The sequence below is a fragment of the Colius striatus genome, chromosome 3 (assembly GCF_028858725.1).
Source record: "Colius striatus isolate bColStr4 chromosome 3, bColStr4.1.hap1, whole genome shotgun sequence".
NCBI classification, from domain to species: Eukaryota; Metazoa; Chordata; class Aves; order Coliiformes; family Coliidae; genus Colius; species Colius striatus.
The window spans coordinates 34,633,314-34,659,206 of NC_084761.1; the positions used below are offsets into that span (position 1 = coordinate 34,633,314).

The 25,893-nt window shown below is 43.7% G+C and overlaps 1 protein-coding gene across 2 annotated transcripts in view; it reads right to left on the reverse strand.

Annotated features, from left to right (window-relative positions):
- Positions 1–18,086: 18,086 nt before the first annotated feature.
- SLC10A7 (solute carrier family 10 member 7) overlaps positions 18,087–25,893 on the reverse strand; it is a 150,190-nt gene continuing 142,383 nt past the window's right edge. The window contains exons 11-12 of one of the 2 annotated variants that reach the window (XM_061993838.1): positions 24,168–24,313; positions 18,087–21,208 (exon numbers count right to left, since the gene is read on the reverse strand). In XM_061993838.1, the coding sequence (XP_061849822.1) occupies positions 21,164–21,208; positions 24,168–24,313 (191 nt within the window). In that variant the 3' untranslated portion in view covers positions 18,087–21,163. The remainder of the gene's footprint in view (positions 21,209–24,167; positions 24,314–25,893) is intronic. The other variant, XM_061993839.1, reaches the window with a different exon arrangement.

The following is a 25,893-nucleotide window of genomic DNA, read 5'->3' on the forward strand; positions in this document are numbered from 1 at the left end:
GCTCGCAAAGTGTCTAACGATGAAATCGCTGGCACATTTGTCTTCATCCCTCCTGGTTCCAAGCTGATGACTTGTTTTGAAGATGGTGACACCGTCACCCACTCAGACAAGTCACTGAAGAGGAACCTGTCCTTCGTATGGAAAGCACCAGACCAACCCATTGGAGACATCAAGTTTTTGTAAGGACGTGCTGGTTCCTAACCAGAATCTCTGTCTTCTTGGTTAAAGCCTTGGCTTTATTTTTCCATCATACTTGCCCAGCACAGTGCTTCATGTATCTTGAACCGGCTATAGCTAAATGCTTATCAAATGCTGCAACAGTATCCCAACCGATGTGTAAACCACCATTTATATATGCTAGGTAGCGCTGCTTTTGGTTTACATGGTCACATTTACCTTTTCTCAGACCAAATACACTGAGAGATGACACTTGTTTAGGAAATAGAACTATTAAGGCATAAAGAGAGAACTGTGATCATGTTGCCTGTCTTTCTAAGTAACGCAGCCCATAGGACTTCCCTGTCTAAGGGATAATTTTGGATATCACTTCTTTAAGGAAAAAGGGGGGAAAAAAGAGTGGTTTTAAACAAATTAAATGTAAACAGAATTATTCACAGTTGAGAAGAGAGAGCGAGCACCGAGCCAAAACTTGACATCTCTGTTCTGTACCAAAGTCCCAAAATGCCCAAGTATTTTAGTTCTGACAGAATGAAATTAAACATCTTCTAACTCTCTGCTTTAGAGGGAGCACAGCAACTTTTCATTTTGGAAGAGACTAAATTGTTATGTTTTGACTTTACAAGAACCACTTAGAAGCTGCTTAGCCAGATCCTTGGCTGCTCCCCAAAACATAAGTGTCCTGGTGAGTGCCGTGGCTTGTGCATCTCATTGTGATTCAACACAAATTCATTGAAACAGAAATATTGCCTCTTGGCATTTCTAACTGTTGCCTGTTGTTTTAGATGGGGAGATACTATTAAAACTGCACACAACTTAAGCAACTGAATAAACGCAACAACACCTATTCCTAACCACCCACTCTGAGGCTTCTTTCACCCTCAGGCTTTGGATCCCCTAAGCTGATTTCTGATAGCCTCTCCCTTTTCTCCTTATCACAGCATCTTGAAAACCTCTTTCTTAGGCTTAAAAAATGCCTTGTAAGTCATCTGGCACAGGGAAAACTGGGTTGGTTTCCTCTTAGTTAATTCTAAGGAGCAGCTGAACTATCTGAGCTGAAATTCTCTCAAAACCTCCAGCTTAAATAAGGTTCTCCGGGTGAACAGTTAAAGGTTGGCCAACGCAGTTTTGGCACCTGACAAAGAACAGAGGGTCAGCTGGGCTCAAATATCAGAGGCCTGAGAGGAGAGACCTTGTTGGGTTTTTTTTCCCCTACCTATTCTGCCATTTGTACGAGTTATATTGACTTGTTTTAATTAGTAAATACCACTGTTGTTTCCCTGCCTACAGAAGATTATAAGCAGAGCTAGTCCAAGTTTTCCAAATGTACTTCTATCAACACAGCAAATATAATAGCTTTTTTTTAAAAGAAAATTAAGTTCTCACACTTCTTTTGTGTGTGTGTGATCTTAATAACGAGCGGTGGTTCTTCACTCCGTATCTTTCTTGTGGGACCTGGTATCTTTTTTTTTTGTGATAAAATCCAGGCTAATTCTTTAAAATACTTTTGCTGCGCTTCTGTCTTTGGATTACAGAAGTCCATGTGATTGAGCTAAACAGTCAGATACTTTATTAGTGCTACAGAGCCAGTAAATTCTTGCCTAATTATGTTTTAACAGCATCTCCGTAGTCCAGTCGTACTTTGTTTACTGGGCAAAGATTGAATCTGCTATTGTGGCTCAGCGAGGGCAAAACAAAACACTTGCTGGCAGCGGCATGAAGCCTGACCCTGGAACTCCTGTGCCCTTGCAGGGCCTGGAAGATTCACAGCCCACCGGTACGATGAGCAAAGGTACGGGTTTCTTACTGACTGCTTCCCACAGAGTGGCTTGCCCTGTTCCGGGCAAGTGTTGAACACAGTGACCCAAACAAGTTGGAGGGACCTGTTTAACTCCTGTGGCCATCAAGGAGATCAGCAATGGCCACAGTGAACTCCTTGAAGTGAGGACGTGGGTCAGCATTCGAGGTGATGGAGCCAGTTCTGAGGAGGGTACCAGAAAGATAAACAGAGCTGACAGATCTTACAATTTCAATGCAAACCGTAAAATAGAACATACTTTACCTAAAATCTCAGCTCCTGAAGACAAACAAGTGCAAGTAGCAATGTTGTCTAAATAGAGGAATACATTTGCCTCTAAATGTGATTATTGTCCTTCAGGTATGTATTTAGTTGTATTTCTATGGCATTTGGTCAGTAAAATGACCCAAGAATTTCCTTATACCCGAATCTGATGTGTTTCTCAACATGTCTGGCATGGCACCAAGACTATGTCTTAATCATTTTACTCGACCCTAACTAATTTAGGCAGTGAGCTTTACTGCTTTACTTTCCATATGGGTTCCCACTAAAAATTAGGTGACATAAAGTTAAAGTCGGTGTTATGATCCTTGCTGGCAAACATTAGCACTGAGTGGGACTTGAAATAAATAAAACAGAGACAATAGACTTCTGCTGTTCTCTCTCTTCTTTTTGTTTTGTCTCCATGCTGGACAAGGTCCCACCTCTCCTGTGGCTGCCACCAGTTTCCTGCTGCACACCCCAGCGCTGCCTGCCAGCTCCACCGACATCGTGGCAACCCCAGCACTGCCTACCAGCCCCACCAACGTCATGGCAACCCCAGTGCCACCTGCCAGCCCCACCAGCAACGTGGCAATGCTGGCACCAGAGCCAGGCTTCAGCATGGGGTCAGAGGCCCGTCCTGTTGCCGAGCCAAAGCAGCTAGCCCGGCCTTCGCGGGCCACATCTGGCAGGAGTGGCAGGTCTGGCAGCTGGGGGCTGGAGCCGTCCCTTCCTGTCCCACATCCCGGCACAGTGGCCACCTCACGAGGTCTTCTCTCCAGGGACAATGCCTCCAGCTACAGCACCTCTGACCGGTAAACTAGGCAGTGGGAAGAGCTATTTCGCCAGCCCTTAGCACTAGTTTCCTGGGGGATGAGTGAGGGTCAGTATAGGATGCCGTCCTCGGCTGGGGAGGAAGCGAGAGGGTGTTTGCTTACTGAAATTTTGGGAAATAATCCTTTGGAGAATGCATATGACAGAAAGTGACAGGGATAAAAAATCCAAGAGTCTTAAAAACCTGACATTGCACTGCTTCAGCCCAGCAAAGAACTGGTCAAGTGGCTGAAGGATGTGATAAAGCTTACCGACTACTACAACCTTTTCCTAAAAGCGCATGCAAGTGTCCAATGAAACGGTGAGCGCAGCAGGTCTGTTTCTCCATCTGCAAGGAAAAGGATGAAAGGATTCAAAGAAATTATGAAATTTAGGCTTTAGGATGTCTGTTCGGAAGTCTTAGAGGATTTATGCCACATGAGCTTGCACACAACACTTCACACCATGGGTTAAAATGATGGAGATAGCAATAAAGGATGGGGCATTGTTACAAATACAGACCCATCCAGTGTGCGTTGACAGCAGGTGTCCTGAAGCTGCTCTGGGGACCAGCACGCTTTGCTGGTGGTGCAGAGCCCAGGGATTCCTGTGTGAGCCACAGCAACAGGCCTCGCTTCCTAACCCTGCCTTTCCTCTCCCCGTGTCTTAGAGTGGAAAGCACTGCCAGCGCTGCCACCCTGCGCTTGTGTTTGCTGTGCACAGAAGATGGGCAGGTAAGCAGTGGGGATGGGGAGGATGTCTTCTCCAAAGACAGAAAAGCCTAAGGGAAGATAAGGATGAAAACCTCTCTACTGCATCGCAGCCTGCATAGGGCTCCTAAATGACTTAAAACTACACTGAGACTATTAAGAGCTTTAATTTTTTCTTTTGCTTCAACTGAGAATCGAGGTTTTATATCTCACTTGTGCTTTTTCTTTTGAGCCTGTTGCCTGGGTTTTTAAGAGTCACACTGCAAAAACAACCTAAAATAACTTTTCCAATATGTAGACATGACTGAAGGCTGCTGGATGTTACTGAGATGTAAACGCAGGGTTTATTCCTGCGGAAGCCTGAGGTGTTCCCTTCCAGAACTCCTGGAGAGGTACCACCCATGACATTCACCAGAGGTCAAAGACTTCATCTTTCCTGGGAACAGCCAAGAAAGCTGTGTGCTTTCTGAGGACAGGGTCAGACCAGGAGGTTGGATGGACCAAAAAGGCAGAGGTGATGATGGTGGTGGTGATGGAGTTAGCACTCATTGTTAGTGGAGTGCACTCACTGGAGACAGCTGGAAGAGCAGGAGCTGGCAGACAGGATGAGCAGGTGAGAGAACCTTTTGGGAAGAGGTGACCTCAGCAGAAGAAGCCCAGATCTCTAAAAGTCCCTTTCAGCCCCTACCATTCTATGATTCTATGACTGCAGCCTTGGAGGAACTGAGTGACTATATCTATGGAAAGAGATGTGGGAGCTGGAAAGAGCAGGCAATTAATCAGGCAGAGAAAGAAAAGGAGGGCAAGGAGGGAAACTGGAGAATATCAGAACTGTGGAGGAGAGAGGAAGATGCTCTGATGGGAACTAGCAAATAAGGTGGAAAACAGGCATAGCTTTGAGACATGGGGTACAGAATGAGCAGGGCAAGTTCAATACACAGGGGATGAAGAGAAGAAAAATACAAGGAAAATTAAAAAACCTAGATCTAGGTTGCAGGATGTCACAGGAGGAAGACAAGTAATCTCATAGAAGATAAAAGAGAGGGGCTGTACAGCAGAGAATGAGGCAGTAATGTTTAGGAAGGAGTGGAGGACAGAGAAAAAAGTAAAGGAGAGATGTGTAACATGAGTATCTGGCATAGCCATGGAGAGAAGGGCAGAAATGACAGAAGATGGTAACCAAAGGAAAGGAAGAGTTATTGTGTGAGGCAAGACCAGAAGAGCATAACAAAATAAAAATACTGAGAAATTAGGTAAGAAAGGAGAGAAGTAGTATGAAAGGAAAGGAGAAATGAGATTAGATAGGCAAGGACTTGCAAGGCAATTCCATTTTCTACCCCAAAGTCTCAAGTTCTGCAGTATCCTACTGTTTGCATTTTGAGGGTAAGTGATCCATACACATGCCATCCTAACTTTGTCAGTTACTTTACAGCTTGAAGTTCAGCCACTGGAAGTCTTTTATTTACTACTGCATTTTACTAGCACCTTCAGTCTCTTCCACAAAGGATGCTCTGACCCTCCCCTACTTTGCTTCACAGCTTGCCAGGGCTCCTACCTCAGCTTTGTGCTCCTGTCACACTGTCTTTCCAGCAAGCTTTAGAAATCGCTAATGATGGTAGAGAGTGAGTTTCTCTAGTGTAATTAATGGATGTGTGAAAAACCCTGCTGGGCTGGACAGGCTGGAGAGGTGCCAGCTACTTAGTGCCAGATCCAAGTCTCAGTGGAGCCAAAGAAAAAACTCCAGTACATTTTGCATGTTTTGGATGGGGGCTCAGGTGCACAGTGGGAATGGAAAAATTCATTGGGGACCTCATAAATTGTATGATTGTTTCACAGTTAGTCTTGAATGATATATGCAGCAAAGCTTGAGCTGCAGAACTGGCATGGAGTGCTGTCATTTTGTGACAGATGAAGTGTGTGGCACCAGGCAGAGCTCTTATGAACAGGAGCACAGAAGAACAGTCATTCCCACTAAAACGAGTAGTTAGGCAACACTGAGAGGCAGAAGGTTTCTAACTGGCTGTGTACACTGAGAAAGCAAGACAGGCTTGGGGGTGAGTTCTCAGGTTGTATGTGACTGCCCCAAACCACTGATGGCAAAGGGCCGTCCCAAGTCTCCTGGGTCCGTGCGCCCCACAGTTTGATCCACAGCCTCAGAAAGGCTGTGAGCCCACTGTGGCCCTAAACACAAATCCTGGCCAGGAAGATCACGCCTGTCCTTTCAGCATGACCCTGACATCACTCAGAGTGGAAACTGTTTATTAAGTGATTTTTAAATATTTTTTTTGTGATAACAATGCCTGCGAAAAATCTTACCACTGCAATGGGAGTCACAGGCCTTTGCTTAGGCAAAGCAGTGACCTTCCTCTCCACTGGTGCCCTTCCCCTCTGCCCCTTCAAACTGCTGGGAACAAGTCCCAGTGCCTTGTCCCTCCCATGGCAATTCTGATATGGATGGAGTGGGGTTGAATCTGCCTCGTTTTTGAAAAAGCTACTGAGTAATCAGAGGAAGGAGCAGGGTTATTCCAAGGCCAGGGTAACACCCAGGTGTCAGAAATACAGAGCTGAACTGTACTGTGACAGAGGTCCCTGGGTCTCTTTCTCGTCCCTCAATGCACATCTCTCCTTGTTTTTGCTTTCAAAGGCCAGTACCAAGAGCGGGGCTGTCTTGAAAATCTCCCCACGTGTAACAGCGTCTCCTCCTGCCCCGCACATAAACACTCACCTGAGTGACACCGCTGTGACCACAGCCTGGTTTGGCGAGGCCAACGCTGCCAGCAATTTATCGTCAGCTTCAAGGCAAATGGCAGGCAGAAAGGTGGCACCACAGCCTGAGGAGGCGGGTGCCAGGAGCGAGGAGGAAGAGGAGGCGATGAGTGGGAACACCCTGCCATGGGTGACCAGACCAGCTCCTGAACCCGCTGTTCCCGGGAAGGGGGAAGACGCTGGCAGAGGGACCCGAGTCCTAGCAGCTCAACTCGGCATCCTGCTGGTCTGCACGGCTGCCCTGGGCCTGGCGCTGGCGGCCGCTGTGCGCTGTGTCTGTGCCCAGCACTGCCACAAGCGGACCGAGGTCTCCTTCAGTGAGCCTGATCCCAACGTCATTGCCATCAGAGAAAGCGGCGAGGTCATGCACTTCCGCAAGATCCGGGAGAACAGCTTTGTGCTGGTACAAGCTGAGTACAACTGGGTCAGCCCCTCAAGCAGAGGGAAGAAAACAATCATCTAAACACCTGCAATGCCAAAGGCATCCCTACATTGGCCAATGTGGGTGACAATAGCACGGATGGCACAGCGCAGGCTGTAGGAAGCAGCAGAGTAGTTCCTCAGTGTGCCACCATATAGGTACACAAACTCGAAGCAGCCAGTTCAGACAGAGGTGTTAGTCAAAAGCACCTAAGCTGCAGCTGCTGAGAAAAAAGAAGTGGATAGATTGTTCAGTATGTTACACTTAGCGCAGTTAATATTGTACATCTGCTCATTAGCTGTCACTACAGCCATGGAATATGCTTCCTCTGTTGCCTTAAGGGTGTAGCCAAGAATAGAAATTCTTCCTCTGCACCGTAGCATTGTCTTCTGCTTAATCTCAGCAAAAGTTTCTAGTGTTCTCTCTCTAGGAACTCGAAACACCTGATACAAACCTAATCCTCTCATTTAGGAGCTCACAGGTTTGACTCCGTGCACTTGGTGCCTCTTGGATGACAAAATATTTGCCAGTAGATGTTAAGTTTCAAATTGAAAATAAAAACCAATAACTCATTAGTGGAGAAGATTGATTGAACAAATGCTGAATTGATCTATGGGAATGAAACACGGGAATGAAAGACAGGAAATGTAAAAAAGCTGGCAGACACCAGGTTTTGGGGGAGAAACATGCCTCCTCATCAGGTGCAAATGGAAGAAAATCTTTCTTGTCCATTTGCACCTGATGAGGAAGCTTGTTGAAACCTGGCAGCCAGCATTTACTTAGTCTTTTACTTCAAGTCAGCTCAGTAACACTCCATGCAGAAACACACACGGAGAAGCACCCTCCACAAGTTACTTTGGATATCACCAACAAAGACTGTGTGGAAAGTTAACAGCATCCTCTTTGTCCATGTGGTTTTCTGCAAGAGGCTACTAAAACAGCCCTTAGAAAACAGGCAGATCTTTGACACATTCAATGAAGGTGAGGTGATGATAGGAAGGGTAAAACTTTGTTTTACTCCAGCTTTAAAAGAGCTAGAAATAGTCCTGTTAACAATCCTCAGATGTTCCCCAAGCTGTATAATGGGGGACAGACTTAAACTCTGGTGCTGCAGCTTATTTCACAGCCCGCAGCAATCCCCTCTGAGCTAAGCAGATAGTGATGGGACCCTGATGGATCACATATCCTTCCTGGTGACAACTTACCCCTCCCCACTGTGGCCATCCCCAACTACCTGGCCATCTTCATGCTTGATACTCAGTCAAAGCTCTGCTCTCACATCCTCCCTTACCTTGATGTTGACTTCAGAATGACAGGTGGGACATGGATGTGTTCTGTTCAAAGCCCTACAGGGTGACAAACATGGCACATCTTTTGCTAATGGCACCTTCTATTAGAATCATGGAACCATAGAATGGTAGGGTTGGAAGGGACCTTTAGAGATCATCTAGTCCAATTGCCCTGCAGAAGCAGGTCAACCTAGATCAAGTCGCATAGGAACATGTCCAGGTGGGTCTTGGAAGACCTCCAAGGAAGGAGACTCCACAACTCCTCTGGGCAGCCTGTGCCAGGGCTCTGTCACCCTCACAGTAAAATAGGTTTTTTCTTATATTTAAATGGAATTTTTTGTGTTCCAGCTTCATCACATTACCCCTTGTCCTGTTGCTAGATACAGTAGAAAAAAAGGGATGTCCCAAGCTCCTGACACCCACTGTTTAGATATTTGTAAATATTAATGAGATTCCCCCCTCATTCTCCTCTTCTCTAGATTAAACAGCCCCAGTTCCTGCAGCCTTTCCTCACAAGGAAGATGCTCCAGTCCCCTGATCATCTTGGTGGCCCTGTGCTGGACTCTCTCCAGAAGTTCCCTGTCCCTCTTGAGCTGAGGAGCCCAGAAATGGACACAGTACTCTAGATGAGGCCTCAGCAGGGCAGAGTAGAGGGGGAGAAGAACCTCCCTTGACCTACTGGCTACATTCTTCTTGATGCATCCCAGGAAGCATTAGCATTCAGAAAGAGTTGGTTTCTGACCATACTACTGTACTCTGATTACTGGCACAATGCTTTGCGCTATACACATGACCAAATCTCTATAAAGTTAATTTCTTGGCCTAGTGGGCCTTTCCTTACAAATGAGTAAGGAAACAAGTGTACTCACGAATGCCGCTTGCAGAGGTGAGCTTGATGGTCTTAACCACTGCACCTTGAAGAGAAGAGCAGCCACACTTTGATCCTTCCACTGCAGAGTAACCAAGGGTAGCGCTGTAATTGAAAAGACATTTGGTTTAGGACTCAAAAGGACAGTAGGTGAGTAGTGTTTTGTTCGGTAAGTTGAGCTCAAGTACCACCTACTAGGAAGCCTACAGGTTTTTAAGTACAAATGTAGACACTTAGCATGGCATTCCTGTGTCACGTGCCTTAAGAAGAAATCACGTTCCTGTAACCCAGTGTAGCTGAACTGTGTAGTAACTAAAGCAGACTGCATTCAAGTCATCGTTAATGCAGCCAAAAAAATCCTAATTAGCTGAGAAAATAGGTCAACAAACTCTTAAATATTTTAAGAACTACCACATTATTTTAAAAAGATTCTTATGAAGGCAGAGCTGTTTATGAATAAATTACAAATACCTATGGCCTCTTCCACTCTCTCTCTAGGTTTAATGTAACCAGACTGCTACAGCTATAAACCTGTAACCTTCCTCTCCCCCCGTGACCCAGCGCTGCTTCTTGCCAGGCCAACTGGAGCAAGTGAAGGTCTCACGGAGATGTTTGATTAGGACAGTGGCACTCCAACACCACTCTGCCTCCTGACACCATTCTGCCTTCTGTTAAATTTATGTACCACCAGTATTATTAGTAGTAAAACCAGTAGTGGTGAGCTCTGAGGGACACAGCTCCTTTGAATTAGTAATGAGTTTTGCTACTTTGTGGACTTGGCTGAGACCTAAAGTGCTTGTGATTTTTTTTCTTGACTTCTCCATGACGTTTCACTTATTGTAGTTGCCATGACAAGATGGAAGGAGGCTTTGACTTTTCTTAAGGCTGTTAAAAACACGAGTGCTGATTAATTTATTAAAAGGCAAACCATTTAAACATCTCCATTCTTAAGTGACTCGCCTTGTATGGAAATTCATTTGCGCTCATGTTTGGTACAGATTTAGGAGAAAAAAACCTGACAGATTTAGGAAAAGAAAAGCATGAGCCAGTCTAATGTTTACCAGAGGGACAAGTAAAGGCTTGTCATGTTTTTGTCTGTAGGTGCATGTCTGTGGTGGTCACAGATGTTCTGCTGGAACTGGGGGATCTCAGCTCCTCCACAGTAGGTCAGCCTCCAGCCATCTGTGGCCCACATTAGACTGCTGTTCCTCAGCAAAATGACAGGGCTTTGGGTCAGAGTTACTGACCAAAGGTATGGAAAGCAACTTACATTTGGCTCCAATGCATATCTGTCTTGAGCCTGTCTCCCCACTAATCAAAGTGGCATCAAGCACAATTTTGGAGGTGAAAACTCCTATGCTATGGCTTAAAATCTCTGATGCCACCACAATGTTTGAGATATCCTAACACCAAAGAACAACAAAAGAATATTTATTTAGAAGTAACTAACTTGCATACAGGCATGCCCATTCATCACACCCTTACTTGCACCCCCTCTGCTTGCAATGCTGCATCTGGTCTATTGAAGATGTCTGCTCCAACTGCAGTTAGCAGTGGATGGCAGCCCTCCAGTACATAAGTGGCACTAAATGCAACATGGAGACATTGCATTAAGCAACACAGTTGGCCCAAAGCTTGGTTAAGTCATCATGAACATTTCCTGCATTGTTTGAATTGTGACAAGATTCCCAGGAGAAGCCAGAGGGCCCGGTGGGCCCAGCTATCGTGGTCAGCAGGGATGTGCAAGTGCAGGCTCTCGGCAGAGGCAGCCCTCTCTTCAGTGCGGTGCAGGAGGACGCATTACATACAGCAGGCTGGGTGGCCTTGCCAGCCCTTTTGGCACAAATTCTGCAACTACTTAAGATCACATTGAAAAACCAAGGGAGACAAAGCAGCAAAGCCAGGAACCCAGAGAGCAAAGCATTCAACACATCCCCCAGCAAATGGAGCACAGGGAGATGACTCCTGGGCTGCCTTGCTAAGGGGTGAGGATTTGTCCTCTCCCTCACCCCTGAGGGTTTGCCCTTGCTTCAGCCAGCTCCTTGGCAGAGCTGTAGATGCATGTGTTATTTATTCACTTAGATTTAAATAACAATGAGAAACGCCTGTAAAAAGATGAGGAGATGCTCTAGTGACTCCTGCAACACTCAGCTTCAAAAAGACAGCTGCTTGCCAGCAAAAAACCACGACAAAGTAGCAACCTGACCTGCCCAGCTGGTGAGTAGCAGAACAGTCCCCACACCTCTGGAAAACCAGACCACCTCTGCTGCCCCTGCCATGGTCTCAAGGCTCAGTCTAAGAGTCATTACATTTGAACAGCTCTGCAGGGCTCCCTTCCTTTCTTTCCCCTCCTCTCTCTCCCTCCAGCTCTTCCAAAGCACTACATTATATAGGGGAGGGCAGAGAAGGACCCAGGGACCTTCCGTCCTCACACCACAAACAGCTCGTGGATCTCTTCTAGTTCCTTCCCACCAATGAACTGCTTCCCCTTTCCAGGTCCCATTGCAGCAGCCCTCTTTCCTCATTAGTAGGTGCGTGACTCTCAATAGAGCATTTTGTTTTATGGTATAGGAAGGATCGTGTCTCAAACCACATTTTACTGTATATTCAAGTGCACGTTTTGATGATTTACTGCTGTTCTAGAGAATGTCTCCCTTCCTGAGCAGGGCAGGCCCAGAAAGAGTATATCTGCTCTGACTAATGATTATTAGTACATCCCAAGGTTATGTACCACAATCAAATAATGTGTAGGAGGAAAGAGAGACTCCAGCTTGCTCGGATGAGGACAAAGTTCACAGATAGTCTCTTTGAATCTTCAGATTGCAATATCCATTACAGATTGTCACCTTCTAGTGTCAAAGTATAATTTGTTGTGGAGAAAATGTGCTGCTGTTTCAAAGGCGAGTCAAAGATCAGCCTCCCTGTATATCAGCCCGTGTTGATGTACATTAGGAAGCGACGGCCAGGTACCAAGGACATGAGGCTGTTGATACAGTGGGAAAGGCAGAAGACTTGGCTTGCTGATCTTTATTATGCAAAAACATGGCCCGAAGTGGAAAAAATATTTAACCCAGTCAAGTAAAGTGTCACCAGTAATTCCCAGTGCCTAATGCAGCACAAGCGCGACATGACAGGCGACTTAACCGCGACCTCCCGCCCCGGCACCCTTCCCGGCGCTGCCCAGGGCCGCGGGCGGGGCTGAGGGCACGGCCGCCGCCCGCGACACCGCTCCGGCAAGGCGGCCAGGGCGGCAGGGGCACAAACAGCTCCCGTGTAAGCACCTCCCCTCCCCGGGCCGGAGCAGCCGGGAAACAAGCCGGGGTGGCCAGCTCGCAATCATTTCTCATTGAATTCTAATTGAGACGTGAACACCGACCCGGCCGAGCGCGGCTCCCCGCTCAGCTCCGCCAGCCCGCCCGCGCCGCCGCCAGGGGGCAGCCTTGCCCCGGCAATGGCGGCCGCGGCCCCGCCACCCGCGTCTGCCGCTGGGACGGGCCCGTGCGGGCGCGGGGTGAGGCGCGAGTGCGGAAGCAAAGGACGGGGGTTCAAACCCCGCTAAGCCCTAGGCGTGGGCTGCAAGCGGCCGACGCTCGCCCCAGGCGCCGCCATCTTCTCAGGGGAGAGGTAGCGGCGGGCACGAAGCCACCTGGGGCACGGCAGGGCCGAGCAGGTGCGAGCCGGTTCCCGCCGGGCACCCGAGGCACGATGCGGAGTCCCTGGGAAGGAGCGCGGAGACGTGGCTTGGCCACGGAGCCGCGCGGGCCACAGGGAGAGGGGCGGCAACGCTGAGCCCCCACCGCCCGGCCAAAGCAGGAACGCTGCGGCCCCACAGCCCGGCCAGGGCCGCTGGGCCTGGGACGGGCCCTGGACACTGACACACACTCGCAGACAGAGGCGACCTGCAGAAGCTCAGCTCCACTGGCGGCTTCGGGCGGCTCAGGAGACTTGGGGCAGTCCGACCACCATGTCCCGTGATGCTGCTGTGACATGTTTCGACAAGTCTTCACAAAGTCTCACTTGTTCTGTTTGCTAATGTTGCTCAAATTAGAGAAATTTCAGGAGAACCTTATAAAAAATGACCAAAAAAAAAAAAAAAAGACTTTTTCATGAAATATTTTAGATCCCTCTTTGTGTGAAAAATTAACTGTAATTTCCAAACAGCGTCTCAGGACTAAAAAGGGTTCATGTGCAGTATTTGGCTGATGCATTCACTCTGCCCCTTCCCCAGAACATACATGCAGTCCTTCAGATGCCTCACAGCAAGTTGCCTAAAGCCCCCTTTAGAAAATCACTACAACATCGGTTTAGGTCCAACTCCCTGATAAATAAAATATATCCCTGAGGCATAATAGCACACTAAAAATAAGAGTATTACACAATTTCAACCAGCTTATACGCCAGCTCTGTTTGATGCAGCTCATGGAGTGTTAATGTGGGAAGCCTGTATCTTTTCAGCCTGGCTGTCTGCATGCAGATCTCCCCAAGCTGAAGCCAAATCCCAGTGCTGCAGGGGCAGCAGCGTGGGAGCAGTATGTCTCCAGGGCACTGAGGTTTTTGCAAACCCGTGCTCACAAACTCCCATGTTCCTGGCTCCTCCAAATGTAAAAACATTGCTGGGTTGTGATATGTGAGACTTTGTGTAAGGGGAGCAGACCGGAAGCGCTGTGGTCTATGGAGCTTGACTTCTATCAGTTTCAGATCAGATAAAATGTATTTGTGGTGTGTACCACTAACATGTAACTGCTCTGTTTTATAAAGGCCATAAAGAGTTACATATAGCTATAATATCACACATCAGTGGTCCCACATTATCTCATTTAAAGTATCTGTAAGGACATTGTTTAAAAATCAAGAAACATCTTGCTGGTAATTTTTTTTTTTGCAGACTTTTAGGTAGCACTTTTTTCTAAAAGTACATATTACATGTGAGAAAACTGCTGTCCATGTGTAACAGGATGGATATTAAACTATTACCTTCCATGTTCTATAATATTTTACATATGTTTAAGAATGTATTTTGCTTGTCCAACTACTTTCAACAGCCAACCCTGCTAATTCATTCTGTTTGAATTTTTAGCTTTGGTGTATACACAAATATGCTCCAGTGTATTGCAAGCAGCAGCTTTCTATGTTTAAAAAACAAATTTAGAGTGAAATGTCAATATTTTTCTTTACTAGTGAAAATAGAACAAAATTTAGCCTATTAAGATCAGTGGTAGTCTTTGAATAGCTGCTGCTTGGAATGTACTTGTAAGTTGTTTCAGAAGACTTGTCTTAGCAACAAAATGTTTGCTCTGAACAATCCCAGAAGCACAATACATTAACAGAAGGAAGAGAGTATTTATAGCCAATAATTCAGCTGTTATAAATTATGACTGTAAAGAAAAAGGATTCCTTTTTAAAACTTGCTGCCAGATTGTGGTTTCTGTGATGCTGAGTAAGGTGAGTAATCTTTTGATTAGCAGTCAAGCCTTGAGTGGTTTTTGTTTAAAGAAGGCTTTATTAAGCTTTTCTCAAATCTGGCCTTTCTTGTTCTGTTTTGAACAGACTTCCATCTGAAGAAAACTCTGACTTTTTAGCCTACATTAAATTCCACTGACATGAGAATTATTTGCTCCATAAAGAACTAATCATGCAGATCACCACGTGTACTGTTCATCTCTTGTGCATCACAATAGCTGCCCTTTGAAAATAAAGTCAAATAAGTCCTTTAACTTGCAATGATAAATCTTTTTTTTTTTCCCTTTGGTTTGAAGTTCCAAAGATGACAGAGAGCTGGTGAGCGTGGGTGCTTAGCTTCTAGGAATCTACTAATTCGTTCCTTCAACATGTTTTGTGGCATCTGCACCCTTTGCTTTAACCGGGATGCTGCGACTCAACTGCAGCTGGAGACTGGAGGTAACTGGTGCCTGTTCATAACCGGCTTAGCTCTTTCCTTGCTTAATATTACGGGCTTAATATCCAGGCTGCAAGTCCTGGTGAAGAACACAAGAACCATCATTTGCATGGGTAAAGTTCTTCAGTGTCAGCTGCCTTCTGCTCCCCCAAGCAGCGTTTGGCAAAGCTGCCCTGGTTTCTTGGTCACAGTTATCCTGTCATACTGCTACAGGATGGAGTCTCTGAGAAGACAGCAACTCCTTAGAGATGCTCTCCAAGCAGATGAGAGCATCATCTTGGTGATGACACCAACAGGTTCAGTTAGGGATAGCAAACTGGGAGAACTTAAAAAAAAACGGGGGGGGGCAGGGGGGGAAAGTTTAGGTTGAATATATGGAAAAATGACAACTTCTCACTTATTTCATCAAACACTGTTGATAAGTGGCAACACTACAAGGAAAAGGCATCAGGAAATAAGATTTTGTAACATCTCAGGTTCTGTAAATTTTGTAACATCTCAGGTTGGGTCTGTGCAGTGGGAGAAAAACACTGTTGGGGAAGGACTGCAGTCACAACGCTGAGAAACAGAGGGAGCACAGAATTGCTGAAGCTTTCATCAATAGAATTTCGTATCCCAATTATTGGCACGGGACTCTCAAATTTCATTTCCTGCAATTCTTCTGGCAAAAGGCCAGTTCTGACATGACCTCCATGATGTTTTTAATCCTATCAATGAAATCGCCTTTCCTTAAAAGGGAAAAAACCAGGCTGCTTCAAAGAGAGCCGATTTCCCTTGGAACTGGACTGTCTCATAACAAAACCAACCATAAATAGTAAGTTTTCTCTTACAGAGATGAACCAACATCAGTGTACTAACACCTTCAAGCCTTTGATTTTGTTAACAATTATACTAGATGGAGCCCACCCACAGAGTGCCATCCAGAGGCATTTATTTTCCCCCTTCTTACCTGGGTGAAAAATGGTTGTGCTGGGTGGAAACTTGGAACACAGGTCAAGAGTGAACACTACGCACCAGCACAGGATCCTTTGGAGGTGCGTGGCCTCTTCTGTGTGCTGCAGCTTTGGGGCACTGGCCGTCCCTCTGAGCAGGGATCACAACCCATGTCTGATCTCATGCCTGCTTCTGGCCTGGGCTAGCAATTCCAGAGTCAGAGTTGATTTGAACCTTGCAGATAGCCTAAGAATTAACCAGCTATTTTATTACTTAACAAATCCAGGTGCTGGGATCAGCTTGGTGTGGTTCTTTTCTGTGTAACAATGCCAAGGGCCTTCAATCTGCCTGCCCTGTCTGCCCCACACTGCAGTAAGCAGGGCAGGTGGCAGGGAGCAGAGCCTGATTCAGCAGCAGCTATTGCTCATTTTCTTGTCACTCTGTAGGTCACTGGCTGCCAGAAATCTCTGCGGAAATGCATCTAAAAATATTTTGAAAACTTGGCCTCCGCTGATGAGAAAATTAAGTGGTGACTCATGCTCCCATCAGCTCCAGACCTGATTACTGCAGTTTGATGGACTGAGAAGCTGGTATTCCACCGAGACTGCAATTTGCTTAGAGGAGCATCCGAGAGGCCTCATTGGAAGCAATTGGTGCCAACACGTCTCTCTTGTCTTTTTAATCACCAACAAACTTAATTTTGCTTCTCACTGAAGATCTCACTCTCCACCTTTCTGAGAGAACAGTTTAGAGGCTGCTTTCATGATGTGGGCTACAGCACTAGGTGTCAGCGTGAAGCAGACCTGCCTGCAGCACTGCCTCGCACCTGCACGCCCCACCACTGGTTTCCCTAGTCCCAGGCATCTAAAGCTGTCGGACAGTCCTTGTCCATGCTACTGCAGAAGGTGACTTACCGTCTTGCAGGGTGCTCTCTGTTGAGTGAGAATTTCACAGGAACCATAAATTTAATTTAATGAAGAATTTCATTCAAAACGCCTCCTCAAAGGAGTCACAGTCTAACAATCACAAGTGATTATGTGGTTCAAGCAAGAATACGGCAAAGAGGAGATAACCTCCCTCTTCTGCCATTTTTTCCTGATATGATGCCATTAGTTTCTGTCTAGGAGATTGAGGATACCAGTAGAAACGGGGACAAAAGAGATTCAGTTTGTTAGATGCTGGAAATGGCAGGCCATCAAATATAAAGTAAAATACTCTTCATTTACTCTCATCCTGTGTTACATTATCAGCAAGCTTTGTTAGAACAATGGCAGGGCTTTTCAAACAGCTTCCCTAGGGACACTGCTCTACAGCTTAACAGCCCTTTCACAGAGATGTGCAAGTGTAACCAAGGGCAGAATGTAGTCTCTTGTCTATTTAACATGTTTGTATGTGTTCCTGGCACTTTATAATAATAGTAATATAAATGCATTTGGATTATAACAAAATGGAGAAACTGTGATTTACCCCTTTACTGTGCTGTAATTGCCAAATGCATCAACGTCTATTTAAGTGCAAAATAGTCTATGGTTTACAAATACAATGCTGCAATAGTCTGCTGAGAAGGTTCTGTATGAGATTATGATTCAATACAAAACACAATTCAGTGTCTTAAATTTCATTTTTAAAGTCAGAATAACATCAAAAAAATAACTTTTTCTCTGTATGCAGTCTTGCAAAAAAACTTGGTCCTTTCCAGTGATTTCTACATATAAGACTGCTCATCTCTTATGCATGGATGGACTTGCACATAAATAAAGGTGCTTGTAGACAGACAATATTTCATCTTGCCTTCTAACTTCCTGCTGTCAAGATATTTCCACAGAAAACCATACACAAATAAAAGTAACAGCTCCTCTTTACCTGACTGCCAGAATAATGTAGGGGACAACTGGAAAACCAAACTGATGCAATGCTTTCCTTTTGCTCTGTGAACAAGCGCAACTGTGCAGCTTCTGCCAAGACCGTCTTTTCTGTCATATAACCTTCGTGCACTAACTAAAGGATCTGTAAGAAAAAACCCACAACTGCAACTTCAACAAGATAAAAAATGATTTATCTTGGACCTGTTACTGGGGTCATCAAAGCTTCTCAATTTAGTGCACAAAAAGGGAAATAAAATGTTTGAGTAACAACACAAAGTGCTAAGATTCCTTGTGGCTTCTGAAGTGCTCTTTTATTGTTTGGTCTTTTTTTTTCCCACTGCTATCATTAGATGGGTTTATAGATATGCAGAAGGTAAGAAGCATCAATGCTCAAGGAAATCCATATGTTTTAACAGGGGCAAAGTTCTCATTTGCCATCAGTTTTGCCTCATAACGTTCAATCCCAGATATCTCTTAGTTCAGTTTAAGGCTAAGAAATTGAAAAGATTCAAAATTCTTTTAACCCTCTACTGAAAAACTGGTGGAGTTCAATGAATTAATGTTCAGTTGATGATAATTTGCAGTGTTCTGAGGACTTTCCCCAAGTTTAGGTTATAAAATATTTCTGTACAGTTCACAGATTTTTTTTTTTTTTTAAAGCTTACTCACAAAGGAAGTAAACATAGGTAGCAGAGGTAAAAAATTGACCTAGAGGATAAGTAATTCAATCTTGTTTTCCTATGAACAAAATGAAGTTCAAAACCATTCTGTTTATTAAAGACACACAGGCATAACAACTCATAAAACAAACATCTTAACAGTCTTTGAACATAACAGAATTGATATGCATAATTAAGTTTTCATTAAGTACGGATCTCAAATTTCAGTTTTGCTTTATATTCCCTTTAGACCAACACCTCCAACACTCATATGCAATATTGAGGCTGTCCCAAGCAATTGACACGGACTTTGTAAAGGCTCTGACAAAACTCCATCATAAAACAGTTTGAAATATTCTTAAACGCAGGAAAAAAAGACAAAGAAAAAAGGATGTGTTCAGGGGAATCTAAGCAAGTTGTTGGATGTACTGAAAGTCAGAGATTCAGTACATAGAGGTAGCACTGTGAGGGTAACTTGCAGTGTTCTGACTATTCAGCATTGACACAACCACAGTGCATTACTGTACGCTTCAGCTCTTTCTGCATGATTAAAAAAAGGAAGCACTCTTTCTGGGCCTGTTGTTTTGCTGTTCAAAACCAACAGAAGGAGTTGTGGATTTCAGTGGGAGTGGGTTTACATCCTTAAATACTCTGGAAGTTCAGGTTTATGGAAACAGAACACAAAGAAACTGTTTTGAGTCTGGACTCTCTGCTGCAAGCAGGGTTTTTAAAGCCCAGACAAAGGAATTTTTTCCCATGAGGAGCCAGTTATAGGTTAGCATGCTTAAGGAAAGGAACCATGGACTGGCCCGAGAACACGCACGTCTACTACCTCAAAGGCTGGCCTCTCAGTGGATCTGACTGTGCTATCTAGGGATGTGCTGGTTCAAAACTCTGAGCTCACTGCCCACTGCATCATGGGTTAGTGAGAAGGTGGACAGTGTTGCTCAGCTTTCCCACCTGCTCCATGTGCAGAGCTTGATCCCCTCTCCAGGGAATCAAAGAATTCAGCACGTTGCCACTTCATGTACCTTTCTTACATGTTTGTTTTATTGGTGATGGCAATTGTGAACAAGGTGACTCTGTCAGTGCCCACTAATTTCTCTTACTGATGGCAGCTGAGCAGTCTTGCACTGACTGGCCACCAGGTAAAGCACCCATGATTGGTTCCAAGTTACTTCCCTGCTGTTTATAGGAATAACGAACCAGGAATAACAGGCTAGGTAAACCAAGCACATTTTTTTTTTTTTCACTAAGGCAGAAGGATATGAATTTCACATACCTATTGTCATACAACAGATCTTTAGCTTGTGTAAATGGCTATAGCCTTTTCAGAGCTACAATAATTTACATCTGCTAAAGATCTGCTCCTAGGTGTTTGCATTCAGTTGCACCATTAACTGCCATGTTAACCACAACACATGTGAAACTTCTGCATTTATATCGATCCCCGTTTGACCTATTTCTTTCATTCCTTTTAACATTTTAGTACACAATTGCCAGCACAGTTTTTGCAGATGGGTACACCTCAGAGTCTGGACTACAGTATGCTTCACATCTTAATCTCTTGGACAAGATGCAGTGCTGGCTACATGTTTAATTATATGCCTGTGTTCCTTTCTCTTTGATTCTCCTTTATAAGTAGTATTTAGTATTTTTTTAATATAAGTTTAATAAAAAGAGTAACATTTTTTTAAGAAGTTGTGATTGATTGTCATTTCTGTTACTGTAAGGATCCTTTTAATTGTCAAAAAAAAAAAATTGTCAGCTGTCCTGTCCTCACCAGCTATTACTCACTACCAATGCAGCAATACAGAAAACATAGCTTGGCTTACTACAATAAAGGCTCTGTTTCAATATTAGCATCCTAAATTCTGTCACTGCAGATCTCTGTGCATTGCACTGAGGGAAGGAAAAGAAAAAAGAAAAACAAAAATTTGTGTTCTTCAGAGGTAAATTATAAACGATCTCCTAGCTGCAAACACAAATACTTCACTCATAACCCAAGCACCAGACCATTTCTTTGAAGAAGCTTATGAGGCATTTAAGATATACAATGGCACAATATCATACAATGGAATTGAAAGAATTTTCTTGAGAAACCATTAACTTTGAAGGAATGTCTAGACAACTGTGTCAACAAATGCAAATAATTCATGCTTCTCAGCTTCTATCCAGTGGATGGCCCCATGCTGAGTATACACAAACTCAGAAGAAAAAGGCATGTCAGAACCATATGACTAGGGAGTGTAACAGAGTCACACAGAAATTCAAGTAAATCTTGGAAAAAAAACCCTTCAGAAAGCTCTTCCCCAGGGTAATCCAGCAGTGGGATAGACTTCTGGACATTTTGGTGAGTTTAAAACAGAGACTTACAGCTGGTGCACCCTGGCTTCAAAGCATGGGCAATGGAAGAAACAGCTGTTAGTCATGACCATTCACTCCAATAGAAAAATAAAAACTAAAGGACTCCAAAATACTGTACAACCTCTTGCAGTAACCAACAAAGTGGCTTCAGGAAACAATGCTTTTTCCAAAAATGCATCTGTAAGGCACTTAACAAGTATCTTTTAATATATATATATATATATATAAAAAAATAAAATATGCACCAAAGCAACATTCACAAATACTCAGTTGTCTCAATTGTCTGTGTATACAGTATAGTACATATATACATTCACTGTGACACAGGCCATCTCCATAATTATACCTTCACGGGTGCTTTGGGCTGTCTGGTTAACTTCTGTGCCTGTGAAGAGTAAACAAAAGTGTCATTTTCTTTTAATATTCTTAGAAGACAACTAGCAGCACACAACAAGGTTTTTATTGATAAGGGGAAACAAAATGCTGTGCATACTTCTGTGAGGCTTGGAGAGGCATCAGCATGCAGCTGACAGGCCACTCTGGGTTTTGGGATAATGTTTTTATCTCTGGTAGCCCATCACAACCTCCTCATATATAAATAGCCTTAACAGAGAAACTACAAGGAATACAAGGATACAGTGAAGGAAGCGGAGGTGGGTCTAGATTGTCTTTTAGGAAGCAACTGTTTGGACTCCTATCAAACTACTTGTTGCATTGACAGAAGTGCTTCTGATCTATGTAGGGAAAGACTGTGAAGAACTGCCAACACCTTTCTGTTCCCTGGCCTCCTTTCGCATGGCTCAAAGCCTGCCCAGAGTGTAGTTGTCAATGCAGCGCTGGATGTCACATACCTGCGATGTTTGTATCTTCCTTTCTGAGAGGGGTAAGAATATGCCAAAGTCCATCAGCCCAGAGGTGATCTTATGCCAGGGACACCTGACGCCCTCTGTAGCTCCAGCCTACTCTTACTGAGGAGGAAAGAAATCCCATACCTTTATCTGATGGCAGTGTTGGCCTACTACGGCAGCTGAACTACCGTTCAGCTTGGGACAGAAGTTCAACTTGAATGCAAAGTGATCATGCTTCTAGTTTGGCAGGAAGCAGCCTAACTTACAAGGCAAATGTGGGAGACTTAAAAGCTTTTCAGCAGGTCCTTACATTGATGTGTAAAGGATACCTGTGGTTTGTGTGGTCTGCAACAAGAAAGCTCAGTGCTTTCTTGTGTGGGACAAATTTTCTTGAGAGGGAAATTAATGACATTTATAACCTCTGTTTTCCTTAGCCTTTTGGGTGATGTGCCCTGACAAAATGGAATTTGCCTGCAAAGTAAGAGACTTATTGTTTCTGGGAGGTTGGATAAAAAGCAGTTTTCAGTCTGAGAGACATCTGATGGGTTTTCTTACTGTAGATATTAACCTTTAATATTGTACATTTAAAACTTGCAAGCACTGCTTGAAAAACGCTCCAGCACAAGTGTAAACCCTTAAAAATAGTGTAAATCTTTAAAAATAAATAGGCTATATTCCCCTCAGAAATACCAGCTTTCAGAAACACCAGCATTTAACTAGTGTTAAATGTAGCCATTTGAGATTAGTCTTTAGGATATTATTCAGAGAGAGACTTTGGAGGGAGACGTCATTCCACACTTTCTTTGGGGAAACAATTTTTTAACTTTGTAGTTTGGCAGATTCTGCTGCCATATTTACAAACTCAAAATACCTTTGTGTAGATGAACCTCTAAATATTTAAATTCAATTTCATACAACTAGATCACATGTACTATCATAATTAAGTAAGAATGTCACTGCAGTTGAGTACTGTGACTGGATAACCGTCTCCCCCTGCAAGAGAGATGCCAAAATGAAGCCAAGGTGTTTATAGAAAATAAACATCAAGGGTGATGATGACATGTTTATTTTCAAAGCAGGAAACCATTATCCAGTCACAGCATTCACTTCTATTATACTTATTATAACTGTAACAGACTCAACCTCATTGATTTTTTTTCAAAGATTAATTAAAATAACATTTGTGAATAATACAGAAGACCAACTGAAGAAACTGCTGCAACAGAACAACAATCCCCCAAAGTGGTTCTACGGTAGCATTACAGTCTGATTAGCACAGGAGATTTATTTGATGCTTAATGAATAAGAAACTAGTGCTGGTGAACTGTAAATCTCTCCAGTCCTGGTTGACTCTTCCAATGCCCTGTTTAATGGTTCTGTTAACTTGCAGCAACTGACAGCAGCCCCTAAAGGCTGTTAGTGCCCTAGAGGTTCAGTGAGGTCTGGATGAGCTCCAGCCCTACTCCTGGTCTTGGCAGCAGGAAGCAGTTAGATGCTGAAGAGAAGCCAGCACTGCAGAGATCATTCTGTCACTTTAGAATCAACTTTAGGCTATCTTTCTGCAGGAACAGCATGGAATTTTCTTAACACAATCTGTATTGTCTCCAGGTAATTTCTGATTTGACTGTGGTTGGACTTAATGATCTTAAAGGTCTTCCAACCACTAACGATTCTATGATTCTCAAACTAAGTATATCTTAACAAGGTTTGATTTCTGGACTCGATTCCTGAGAATTTTCCTGCTTTCTACAATTCAAGTAACTGAAAGTAGAGACATATAAGCATCATCAATTTGGGGAATTTTAGCATTCAAGCTAGCAAGGTGACTTTAGTGGAGTGAAGCTAGTAAAATGGCAGCCTGTTGGGTTTTGCTGAAAATTGGAAACATGGGAATTATCAAGAAAAATTTCTCCAGTGACAAGTGGAGAACACAGGGTAGTGGTGTCACTGGGCTTTCTATAGTAGGTCTCAATCTTCACCTATATTATACTTCACTTGCCTTCTTGATCCTTATTATCTCAAAACACTAAGGACAGCATTAAAATCAGTTGCATGGACTAGCTTTCTGTGAGGTGGTTACTCTTGTCCTGAGAGCATGACTAAAACCATTGCAATTATTTCACATAGATCATGGAATGGGTGTCAGATGTCAATAGCTTCAATCTGTACTGAAATAAGTACCATTTGAATCAGTGATGTCAATGCAAAACCCTCTAGGTTATAGCCTATAATCCTAGAAGCTATTTCATTCCATAATTTTGGCATGAAATGTGATGCACCAGACTTCTGTAGACTAACATTTTCAGAGCTGAGGGGGATAGTTAAGCATGTTTAATTTATTACTACTGTGACCATCATAAAGGAAGTAAAGAAACAAACAAAAAAATCCCATCCACAGGATCATGAAGAAGGATCCTGAGGAGTTTAAGACATGTGTCTAGGTATTTTTTTCCTCATAGTACACTTTCTATTATAATCGAAACCAGCAATTCTTACCTTTTGCCTAGAAACCATCCACGATTTTATTGTTGGTACTAACAGACTGCCAAGAAGAATCTGAGCAGGATGATAGATGAGTAAGGGGACGGAAATTAAGGACAGGTGTTCATAACCCGCAAATACTATCTTCAGCATTGGAATCCCTGCAGACAGAAAAACAGGAGAATGGACTCTCACCTCGGATTTTGAGCTCTAGATAAAAGCAAAGCATTTTATGATGCATTGACATTTCACCAAAAAAAAAAAAAAACAAAAAGCCCAAAGAAACAAAATGAAGACTCAGGTTTTACGTAAGAAAATAAACCCGAACAAACCAGCAGGAACACGACCAAAATAAAATACATGGCAGAGAAAGTTCTGTGGCAGAAAGGAAGGAGTAGGGAAATGACATAAAAGATCTTTTCCAACTATGCTAATAGCTGTCCAACTGCTGCTGAAGAGTTTATATCAAACACATTCTGCTATACCATGACTGTTTGGTTGCTGTGCATAGTTTTGTACTGCTTATTTACTACTTCCTCCCACTGTTTCATGTTTTCATGATTGTCCTCCATCCAGCCTGCCTGACTGCTGCTTGTAACCTTTCTTCACTCCATTCCTAGCATACTCCCTGCCAGTTGTTGAGTACCCAAATGACAGACATCACTCCTTTGATGTATTCAAGCAGTCAAGGTAGAGAGTCAAGTACTCTGCAGGTGAGTACTCCTGTGTTAAGAGAACAAAACTCTACTCTACCTGTATGTTTCAGAAGAGATACAACATGACAGAGAAAAGGTTTAGTGAACTGAGCAATATGAAGTGAGCAATATGAAGCGTTATGTCTAAAAGAGCTGCTGGAGTGCAGAAGTTGCTAGATGGAAGAAGTGAGTGTTCAGAGCTAGAGATGGGTCGTTTTTTCCAAGAGCCTGAATTTCCACTCAACAGTGCTAATTCTATTAGACATCTCCATGCATCATCTTCCCATGCAATGATGTGATATGTAAAATTAAACTTGATTTAGTTTTGCAGTAATGAAACTGATTATGTTTACTTTGAACATAAAAATTTTTAAAAACTAATGTGTTTAAATATTGGAACTTTGCTACCATACTCCACATAGCATAGATGTGGGCAAAACTTGCAACCACCTCTGTCTTGCTTGACCAGACATTCACATAGTCATCCACAAGAGCTGCTGTGATTCCTCAGGAGCCTCCTGAGAATATACCTATTTTCTCCCTCATCTTAAATACCACTCTAGGAATCTTCTGCCAGCACCAACCTTGCAGTGAAGGAGACTACACACATTTTTCACAGAGCTCATCTGTATGTCTCCTTTCTTAGCAGTGACACAAAGCTGTGCTTTATGCCACATGCTCTCCATTCCTCCATTAGTGGATGTTTCAGATTAGCCAAAGTTGCCATCTTTACAAAAACTTTTCTTGATGTCTTGGATAGATTCCAGCACCCTTTCAGGTTTCCCTTAATAAACATTTCCACCTCCTTATATGAGGAAACACCTCAATTGTTGAATATTCCTGCTCCACCAGTGCCTCACTATTGCTGAGACAGGTCTAGGGTGGCTGAAATCTTCACGGTGTTTCCACAGCATCATTTCCTGTCATTATTTTGATTAGCTTCATCACATTACACCACTAACAATCTCATTCCCATACCAGTAGCCTTTACTTATGTGGATATTTCCAGGGAAAGATTAAATCAAATAAATAAAGGCTTTCAAGCT